At 38.3% G+C, this 11,012-nt stretch overlaps 1 protein-coding gene across 1 annotated transcript in view; it reads left to right on the forward strand.

Moving 5' to 3' along the window:
* LOC107690375 (chromodomain-helicase-DNA-binding protein 2-like) overlaps positions 1-11,012 on the forward strand; it is a 36,749-nt gene that overhangs the window by 23,439 nt on the left and 2,298 nt on the right. The window contains exons 21-37 of the mRNA XM_016488685.1: positions 855-1,004; positions 1,131-1,279; positions 1,366-1,555; positions 1,635-1,805; positions 4,304-4,473; positions 4,558-4,599; positions 5,119-5,258; positions 5,356-5,494; positions 6,835-6,985; positions 7,091-7,213; positions 8,218-8,334; positions 8,461-8,598; positions 8,922-9,038; positions 9,172-9,350; positions 9,437-9,536; positions 9,622-9,820; positions 10,188-10,434. Coding sequence (XP_016344171.1) covers positions 855-1,004; positions 1,131-1,279; positions 1,366-1,555; positions 1,635-1,805; positions 4,304-4,473; positions 4,558-4,599; positions 5,119-5,258; positions 5,356-5,494; positions 6,835-6,985; positions 7,091-7,213; positions 8,218-8,334; positions 8,461-8,598; positions 8,922-9,038; positions 9,172-9,350; positions 9,437-9,536; positions 9,622-9,820; positions 10,188-10,434 — 2,522 coding nt within the window. The remainder of the gene's footprint in view (positions 1-854; positions 1,005-1,130; positions 1,280-1,365; positions 1,556-1,634; positions 1,806-4,303; positions 4,474-4,557; positions 4,600-5,118; positions 5,259-5,355; positions 5,495-6,834; positions 6,986-7,090; positions 7,214-8,217; positions 8,335-8,460; positions 8,599-8,921; positions 9,039-9,171; positions 9,351-9,436; positions 9,537-9,621; positions 9,821-10,187; positions 10,435-11,012) is intronic.

Raw genomic sequence — 11,012 nt, forward strand, 5'->3', positions numbered from 1 at the left:
CAGTAAATCTCCCATCACCTGCGGGCTTTCACATTGAGCAGCATTAACTACACAGAGCCGCTGTTCACTGACGAGCAGCGCAAAACCACGTTCATATTCGCGCGATTTTTTGCGCTGCTCATCAGTGAACAACGGCTCTGTGTAGTTAATGCTGCTCAATGTGAAAGCCCGCAGGTGATGGAGATTTACCGCTGATTACAGAACTGGCTTTCTGACAAGATGCGCGTTAAATATCGCATGCAATTTATCGTGCAGCCCTATTGGATAGGTTATTATCCAGTTTTTATGCTTATTACCTGGAATAGGATACATAGTAGGGCTGTCACGATTCCTTAAATTAGAGTACTTGATTATAAAAAATCCTCAATTGCAAAATACCGGGAGTGGCGCATTCCACAGATGAGAATCCATGAAAAGCATTATTAGACCATTTTGTACGGCTGCACGAAATATTAAAACAATTTAAAAATCATAATAAAGCATAGTGCTATTATGAATTCACAAAGGCTGTGAAAACAATCGTCAGGCCGTTGGCGCCTTGTACATAAGTTATGATTATATTATGTAAATAAACTGTTTTGTTCAATAAAACCATATAATTACTTGCTTTTGATATTTAATTTGAACCCGTTATTATTGCCTCATTGCTATTATAAATGTATTTTAAGTGATTTTAAAGTCTATTGTTCGCTTAGGTCTATTTTTATTATCACAAAAAAATATCCGATTACTCGATTAATTGTCAGAATAATCGACTGATTACTCGATTAGTGCCAGCCTTAATATATGGATTTAAGCGTTCATCACTAGACTTGCAGTTGACTCTTGTTCTCACTGTCCACTGTCTTCCTCAGGACTTCTGTTTCCTGCTATCCACCCGAGCTGGAGGGCTTGGGATTAACCTGGCCTCTGCTGACACAGTGGTTATCTTTGACTCGGACTGGAACCCACAAAATGATCTTCAAGCCCAGGCTAGAGCCCACAGAATTGGCCAGAAAAAGCAAGTAAGTAGAGCATGAATCTTCGACCTAATGTGTAACCTCACATACTTCTGGAGGAACCTCCAGAATGGAGTCATAAGTAGCAGTACATAGATTGCAATTAAATATATTTTGGGGGTTTTGCCATAGGTGAATATCTATCGTCTGGTCACAAAAGGCACGGTGGAGGAAGACATTATTGAAAGAGCCAAAAAGAAGATGGTTCTAGACCATCTTGTCATTCAGAGAATGGACACCACTGGGCGAACCGTACTAGATAACAACTCAGGAAATTCAAAGTGAGAACCTTGAATATTAAATAGAATTGTTGTTTTAAACATATTTTGTAACAAATAATGCATATCTGTGTGTTGGCCGTCTCCAGTTCAAACCCCTTCAGTAAAGAGGAATTGACAGCAATCTTGAAGTTTGGAGCAGAGGATCTGTTTAAGGAACCTGAGGGGGAGGAATCAGAACCGCAGGAAATGGACATTGATGAAATCTTGCGGCTTGCTGAAACCAGAGAGAGTGATCAAGGGTCTAGTGCTACAGATGAGCTTCTGTCACAGTTTAAGGTACTTTATTCAATCTTTTATTGTTGTGGCATATTTTCTCCTGAGCCTTGGCCCACAACTCCTGTTTTTCCTCTGGTAGGTTGCTAACTTCACCATGGATGAAAGTACACCAGATCTTGAGGAGAGGCCTATACGTGATTGGGATGACATAATTCCAGAGGAGCAGCGGCGGAAGGTGGAGGAAGAGCAGAAGCAGAAGGAGATGGAAGACATCTACATGCTTCCCAGAAGCAGAAGCTCCAACAAGAGGGTAAGGAGGTGTTTCTAGGTTACCTGAGCTAGTTATTGCCTGTATTTTCATGTACTGTCTAGGGTTGTGCCATCTTAAAGCTGCAGTCCATAAGTTTTGCCTCTTTGTCGCCATCTCTGTTTGAAAACCTGGAATTGCAGTTGTGTGCGGAATTATCTAGCTTGCGTGGGTTGTGAGTCGTTATGGCTCCAGCGCGGATGAATCTAATGTTCTGAAGAGTATTTGTGGCAGTCAGTCACCGCACCGGTGTGGATATTTACTGTACTTCGCAATCACAGATTATAGCCTACGTCTTGGAATATGACCCAAATAAGAATTTTCACCGTATATTGCCATCTGAACAAGTAACAAGTCTGCCATGTTTGTTCTGACCAACTGAGGAAAAAAGCATGTCCATAAATCTCGCTACCAATGGTGATTAAATCGAAAGATCGGTTAGCTCATATCACATCAAACCGTTCAAATTATTATTATTGTTATACTTTATTCTCAAATGATTAATGTTAAGAACATCAGCATTGATGACTATGAGTATAGTGTGTATTAGCGTGTAGATTTCAATTTCTGCACAGTCTAATCTAATTGTCATAGTCTTCGAATTTCATATTAAGAAATTCTTTTAACCCAAAAAGCAAATTATGCTCCCTTCGAACTGGTTTTCTTTAAAATACAAATCTTTGTAATCCCAGGATATCTGTAATCAGTAGCACATTTATAACTGGAATATAATTTAATTTCATTCACATGTGTTTCATAAACACATAATCCTTTATGGATTACAATCCGCCATTAAAATTATACATTTAATTATTCCAGCTGCTGTGAGAAAAGGCTATAAACGATTGGCCACCTGCAGGATTCTCACATGCGATAGCCTAGTAGCCGGGACAACTTCTTTATGTTAACAGTAGTGACGTAATGACAGTGCCATGCTCGAATTTCCCGCGAAAACCTACCCGTACCACTCAAATTAGAAAAAATTATTATAAGCTGACCGATGTGAATCAGGCTAAAGTAAGGTGATAGTTTTGAACACTGGCTGGTTATGTACATGCTCAAATATTGATTTCTGATAATTTTTAACCAAAAAAAGTTACGGACTGCAGCTTTAAATTGGGTAAGAGATTTTTTTTATGGAACCCACGGTAGGGCTGAATAATAATTCAATATCAATATGTATCGCGATATAATTTTTTTCAATAACGGTGATATGATTTTTAAACACATTTCCGATATCTCGATATACATTACCAGTGTTTCCCATACATTGGTTTATTTGTGGTGTTTGATTTCTGTCTTCAGAAAAGTTTCGATGGCATTTTTATTTGATCTGATAAAGTAGCGTTCATGCGTGCAGCTGCTTTGATTACAGTTGTTACCGGGGAATACGCTAGTTTTATCACTCTAAAAGCGCTTCCTGCTGGCAGAGAATTAGTTTGCATTTTCAATAACAAGCCCGTCTCCAGCAACATGTTTTTGTTGTTGCTCAATTTTTTTTCGCATCATATGACCCCTTTAACAGTAAGATTTTTATTGTTGTTTTTTTTAAAGAAGTCTCTTCTGCTCACTAAGGCTGCATTTATTTGATCCAAAGTAGAGCAAAGCAGTAAAGTTGTGAATTATTTTTACTATTTAAAATAACTGCTTTCTATTTGAAAGCAGTTATTTTAAATCTTCAGAAATCATTCTAATATGCTAATTTGCTGAATATCAATATTTAAAACAGTTGAGAACATTTTTTTTCAGGACTCTTTGATGAATAGAAAGATCCAAAGATCAGCATTTATCTGAAATAAAAAGCTTTTATAACATTGTACACTATTCCATTCAAAAGCTTGGAGTCAGTATAATTTTTTTTGGGAAAGAAATTATAGAAATATTATTTAGCGCTGCAATTTTATTTGATTAAATAACAGCAATGAAAATGACTTGTACATAACTTACATGGGGCTTTTTTTTGCATAAAGGTTTAAAAGGATTTTCAGCTCTGTAAATAGATATGATTCACTTATCAGCATGCATTTATACTATACATGTGTATATCAGTGGACATGATAAATGTGTGTACATGTGTGTACCCTGTGGCTTTTCAGCGCTTTTATCCTCTCCTGTGAGCTGGATCCATAATATCTTGCGCAGGCTGTAATGACTCGTTAGATTTTATAGCCACGCGCTGCTTTCCCATGTGATGGCAGCACATGTTTAAGTATGAAGCATCGTAGCTTTTGGAAATGAGTCATTCAGTTTTACAGCGCAGTGGACTCCCCGGCGATAAGGCCGTGTGTGCGTTTGCAGCCACATGCTCATTACTTTTGCTTTACGCTAGAGATGATTTAATCCGTCCACAAAATATTCATATTCCTAAAAATATATTATATTCCTAAAAATGGTTTTGCTAATCTATGCTTGGAGAGAATGGATAAATACAAGAAAAATACAGTTTGCAAAGATATGTCATAGCACATTTTGTAAAAGATGTATTGTGCTGTTTTTTTTAGGCGCAGGCCAATGACAGCGACAGTGATGTGGGATCCAAACTGAAGCACAGATCCTCGGGTTCAGACAGTGAAACAGATGACAGTGAGGATGACAAACGGCCCAAGCGGAGAGGCAGGCCGAGAGCTCGCAAAAACAATGTGGAGGGATTTACTGACGCAGAGATCCGCAGGTAATATAACTTAACGTCCACTCACTGATTTAAGAAAGGCTTTGCTGTAAACATTGCATTTACTTAATGGTCTGTTTATTTTAGGTTCATAAAGGCATACAAGAAATTTGGAGCTCCGCTTGAGAGGTAAAAAAATACTATGATCAGAAATTATTATTATTTTTTTTGTTGTTGTTGTAATTCCAAATGTTGTATTCTATACATCAAATCAAAGTTTATTTACAGAGCTTTTTTTTTTTTTTTTTTTAAACAACTGTTGTTTCCAAACTGCTGTACATGCATAAACAATTTATATGCTATTATAATATTTATTAATATTTTGATTTATATTTTATAGCTATATTTTTGGATATTGGTATATTTTGTTAATTTTTTAATGTGCTTTTGTCATTATGAATTTTTGTTTTTATAATATTTTTTATTTAGCTTTCATTTATTTGTATTTCAGTTTTAGTGTTTAGTACTTCAACTTGAAATTTAAACAAAAATTGGAATTGCAGACCTGTTTAAGTTTTTCATCTAATATTTATATTTTAATTCTGCTTTATTTCAATTAACAGAAACAATTTTTAATAGTTTTTTAGTTAACAACAACATGTAGTCCAATTAGAAGTAGTACTGAACTGGTTATGGTGTTTTCTACAGGTTGGAGGCGATTGCCCGTGACTCAGAGCTGGTGGATAAGTCCATTGCAGACCTGAAGCGACTGGGGGAACTGGTGCACAACACCTGTGTGACTGCAGTGCAGGAGCATGAAGAGCACATGAAAGAAAACCCCGTGGAAGGTGTGTGAATGTTAATAGCAGTGCTGAGTAAAAATAGTGATTGACTTTGCTCTCTTTTTTTTATTGTCTTTTAATTTGTATTATTTCTTTGTTGCAGCTAAAGGCCCGGGGAAAAGACGAGGCATTAACATAAAGATCTCTGGAGTTCAGGTCAATGCTAAGTCTATTATCCAGCACAAAGAGGAGTTTGAACCGCTACATAAAGCCGTGCCTTCAAATCCTGCTGAAAGGAGCAAGTGAGTCCTAATCAAAGCTATATTATACATTACACATTACATTTAGTCATTTAGCAGATGCTTTTATCCAAAGAGGACAATGGAAGCAATCAAAATCAACAAAAGAGTAATGATATATAAGTGCTATAACAAGTCTCAGTTAGCTTAACGCAGTACACGTATCAAGGGTGTTTTAAATAATATAATAAATAAAAAGAAAACCGATAGAATAGAAAAAGAATAGAGCAAGCTAGTGTTGGAGGTCTTTTTGCTTTTGTTAATTGTATAATATATGAAAAGAAAACATAGAATACAAAAAGATTAGATTGTTTAAAGAAAACAAGCAGCAAATGAATAGAGTGCAAGTCTAAAAGGGACAAGTGTTTTTTTTTTTTAAGAATAGAATTAGAATAGAGAGTGCTGGAGTTAGAGGGTCAAATAAAGATGGAAGAGATGTGTTTTTAGCCGATTCTTGAAGATGGCTAAGGACTCCGCTGCTTGGATTGAGTTGGGCAGGTTATTCCACCAGGAGGGAACATTGAATTTAAAAGTCCGTAAAAGTGATTATATTATAGATTCTTTTTCATAATATAGTGCATAGTTAAGTTGCTACAGACACAAACTGCAGTGTCTTAACCATTGCAAGCACTCTCTGGGTGGAGATTTAATCAAGCCACTTAAATTTGATATGAAGGTTTTATTGGGGAGCTCAGTTCAGTTTCAGTCCAAATAACAAAATATACATTCCTGGGTGGTGCACCATTCAAAATTTATTTGAGAATGCCTTTTAAATCCAAGTTTAATTGAGGCTATGCTATTGAATTGAGGTAGCAAATAGTATCTAGAATTTAAGGAAGTAGAATCAGGAAAAAAAAACGGATAACTGGCTAAATACAGTTTTTGTTTGACTTATTAAATTCTAAACGCATACAACATAATGGGATTTATAATCAGTTATCAAATAATTATCCAATTTACTCAATATTATATAATCAATATATTTTGTTGTCAGTGTCAGAGTTAAATTTGTCTGCCAGAATGTAAAGTTGTGCGAACATAATGTGGTAAATTTTGACTGTATTGAACTTAAATTGAAAAAAAAAAAAAATCCAAACCGTTGAAAAATTGGCATAATTAGTCAAAATTAAATCACAATCTAATGAAATTCCTCTGCTGTGTGACTTCAGTTTTTTTTTCTGTCAAAGTCATATTTTTGTGGTGCATAGCCAATTCAATTCTAATTGCATTAATGCATTTTAAAGAATTCGATTTTTAAGTTTTCCCAACACTGATCCATTCATAAACAAGGAATAGAATGAGACTGAATAGAGTAAGTCAAGTTTTTCTTCTTTGTTGGCCAGATTTCAGCTGACCTGTCGGGTGAAGACTCCACACTTTGACGTAGACTGGGATATTCATGATGACACACAGCTGTTACTGGGTATCTATGAACACGGCTACGCCAACTGGGACCTGATCAAGACCGATCCTGATCTCAAACTTTCTGAGAAGGTACGTTGAGTCAAATTATAGATTCCTCCGAGTTAAAAGAGCAGCATCAACGATGTGCAAGTTTGCCTTACTTTACCTCAGATCTCCTGTTGTCTTTATTTGTAGATTCTCCTAGATGACCCTGATAAGAAACCTCAAGCAAAGCAGTTACAGATGCGAGCAGACTACTTGCTTAAGATGCTGAAGAAAGAGCAGGAAAGCCAAGATGCTGTTAAAGCTGGAGATGAGGTGAAGATCATGGGTTTTTCACCACATTCGTAAAAAAAGTTTTTTAGACTTGCGACACCTAGTGTTTTGGAGGACAATCTGATATTGTAAAACAATAAAAGTTCTTAAAGGGGTCATATGATGCGATTTCAATTTTTCCTTTCTCTTTGGAGTGTTACAAGCTCTTGGTGCATAAAGAAGATCTGTAAAGTTGCAAAGACTAAAGTCTCAAATCCAAAGAGATATTCTTTATAAAAGTTAAGAGTCAGCCACACCTACCTAAAACGGCTCGTTCTAACACGCCTCTACGTCACGATGTGGGAAGATTTGCATAACACCGCCCAAATGTTCACGCAAAGAAAGAAGGCGTAACTTTTATTCTCGCTGTAGTATTATTGAGGCCGCCATGTCGTGAAGGCGCTGTGTGTTTCGTTGTGAAAGCGAAACTACTTTGTTTGGCCTTCCAAAAGAGGACGATATCCGTTTCGTCATGCCTAGAGCTGATCCGTGCTGGTTGCTGAGGAAATACAACAACTTTGCGCTGTGGATCACCGGATCGGCTTTCACCATGGACGAAGCGGAGTCCAGCCCAGGGTCGTCACATGTGGTTGCCGCAAGCCTCCTTCGTCGAATCCGCCGGCCACGCCGTTCTCAACCCCGCCGCCTCTGCTCACTCTAGCCCTGCGGCCATTCCTCACTCTAGCCCCTGGCCTCTGCTCACTCTAGGCCGCTGTGTGTGACGCTGTGTTTCGTTGTGAAAGCGAAACTACTTTGTTTGGCTTTCCAAAAACACAAAATAATGTTATTTTTAGCAACATCATATGACCCCTTTAAGGTGGTGGAAAGGATTAGATTACAAGATTACCATGTGGTCATACTTAAATGGTTTTGTGCCAGCAGCTTTAAGTCAAAAATGTGTTTGCAAAGGCATTTCAAAAAGAAACCTCTTCTTGTCATATACTAAAGATCAGTTCAGCCAATATGCTTTATGACATTTTCATTCTTTGTATCTTCCCACCTCCCAGAAAAAACCCAAAAAGAGGAAACCTCGAATGAAGAACAAGGCCCCTAACAATGATCTGGTCAATGAAATTGCCTCTCCTCGTCTCTCCGACAACCCATCAGAAGAGGGAGAAGTGAAGGTGTGTTCCTTTTATTTCATCTTATCACCTATATAACAAAACAGATTGATTAATGCAGAGATATAAAGACAGAATCCACAGCACTAACCAGTTAGACTGCATATTTACAATTCCCTCGTTTTCCAGGACGATGGAGCTGAAAAATCACCCACAAAGAAGAAACAGAAAAAGGATAACAAAGAGAACAAAGAAAAAACAGGAACTCCTAAAAAAGAGAAGGAGGGGGACAAAGACAAAAAGCGTTCCAAGTCCAAAAAAGAGAAGGTATTTTATATGTTGGCATCAGTATTATGTTTCAGCATGAGAACATTTCCTTTAGAAACTTGGACTTGAGAATTATGTTTCACCGTCATCCTGTGGACAATGGTTGTTAGATCAACAGGTTGACTCAGACTCATGATTTAGACCTAAATTATACTGCTATTATAATTAAATTCTCTGTTATAAATATAAAAGTATTAGTTTGGCTTTTTTTGAAAATTCAATTACTTTTTTACGTCCAGGTTGGATCAGACTAAATCTGTATATAATAAGGTTATATCATGTGTCAATGTGTCTCTCATCAGCTCAACTTCTCTCATTTTCAGGCCAAACCAGGAGGAAAGGGGAAGAAAGCTCAAGGCCCTGTGCACATCACTGCAGGAAGTGAGCCTGTACCTATTGGAGAGGAAGATGATGAGCTGGACCAGGAAACGTTCAGCATTGTGAGTGTTAAAATTCTCCTTCCTTCATCTTAGTCTTTCCTTTTCAAGGCATGATGTATAACTGTAATGTATGAAGAAATATGTTTATGTTTTTAACGTCCTGAGTGAAAAATGTGATATAATGTGTGTGCAGTGTAAGGAGCGGATGAGGCCGGTGAAGAAGGCTCTGAAGCAGTTGGATAAGCCAGACGAGGGGCTGTCGGTGCAGGAGCAGCTGCAGCACACTCGTACCTGCCTGCTGAAGATTGGAGACCGCATCACAGAGTGCCTTAAATTGTATAGTGACCCTGAGCATGTCAAGACCTGGCGCAGGTATCTCAACTACACATTACACATCCGATTTCAAAAGTTCCCATTATAATTGAACAGTATATTCAACCCCGCTTTTAATTTGTCAGAAACCTCTGGATTTTTGTGTCTAAATTTACTGAGTTTGGTGCCCGGAAACTGCACAAGCTGTATAAGATGGCTCAAAAGAAGCGCTCCCAAGAAGAAGAGGTAAGCTCGTCTTAAATCCACAGTTCTTAATGATATTGTTCTCCTCATGTGCCACTTACTCACTTGCTCCTCGTATTTCTTACAGAAAGAGCAAAAGAAGAAGGATGATCCCGCCAAGAAAAAATCCTTCAGACCTGAACCGTCTGGATCTAGCCGGGACTCTACAGGTACCCAGCTCACAACCAAACCTCATCCTTCGGTCAACCATCCACCTGGACCTCCCCCTCACTCCCACCACAGAGAGCAGTACAACCAGCCCAATAAAAGGCACTTTCCTAATGACGGTGAGAGCTGCAACAATCCGGTTGTTTGACATCAGGTTGTCACCGTTTCCGGGTCCAAACACATAGATCGGGAAACAAACAATCAGAACATAAAAGCAAACAATAAACAGCTAATTTGCAATGTGCTGTAGTACGACTAAACGAATAGTGCTCATAAATGGCTTTTGAGAAAGTATTCGCACTTGAAATGGAGAGGAGGCTTGGACCCAGAAACTGTATTCATGACATATTACAGTTTGATTAGCTGTATGTAATTTATGGTTTTGATATCAGAGATTTTGAACAACTGTAAATTGTCATTTATGATTCCAGTTGTAATTTTTAAGGATCAACTGTCTCATTTGGTACCTTGTGCATCTTTTAACAGATAGGGGAGATTGGCAAAGGGACCGTAAATACAGCTACCCGGGCAACAGCAGTCAGCCCTGGCAAGGGGATCGGCATCACTCATATGACACTCACAGGTACAAGGACCATCACTATGGTGACCGTCGTCCTCATGGTGACTACCGCAGCTCAGGAGGTTACCGGAACAGCGGCTCCCCTCGCAAACGACCCTATGACCAGTATGGTAATGATAGAGATCATAGGGGCCATCGAGACTATTATGACAGGTGAGCAAGAGGGGCTTTTTATTAAAGGGGTCATATGACGTTGCTAAAAAAGAATATCATTTTGTGTATTTGGTGTAATGAAATGTTTATGCGGTTTAAGGTTCAAAAAACATTATTTTCCACACACTGTACATTATTGTTTCTCCTCTATGCCCCGCCTTTCTGAAACGCGTCGATTTTTACAAAGCTCATCGTTCTGAAAAGTGAGGTGTGCTCTGATTGGCCAGCTATCCAGTGTGTTGTGATTGGCCGAATACCTCAAGCGTGTGACGGAAATGTTATGCCCCTTGCCATACTGTGATGCCCTGTCCCGGCGAGAAGAGACAAAACCAATAAAACCCATTATAAACGAGGTATTTGTTGCATCCAGTGGGGACATAATTACTGATTATAATGACTTATACTGTCTTTTTACGCGTTGCGTTGCATCGCACCGCGTAATCATAAAAGTTGTGTCCTCTTATGGAAGGCCAAACAAAGTAGTTGCGCTTTCACAACAAACACACAGCGTCTCCACGACATGGTGGCGGCGCCAACAGAGAGAATAAAAGTTACGCCTTCTTTCTTTGCATGAACAT

The sequence above is a fragment of the Sinocyclocheilus anshuiensis genome, unplaced genomic scaffold, assembly GCF_001515605.1.
Source record: "Sinocyclocheilus anshuiensis isolate Anshui unplaced genomic scaffold, SAMN03320099.WGS_v1.1 scaffold609, whole genome shotgun sequence".
Lineage (NCBI taxonomy): Eukaryota > Metazoa > Chordata > Actinopteri > Cypriniformes > Cyprinidae > Sinocyclocheilus > Sinocyclocheilus anshuiensis.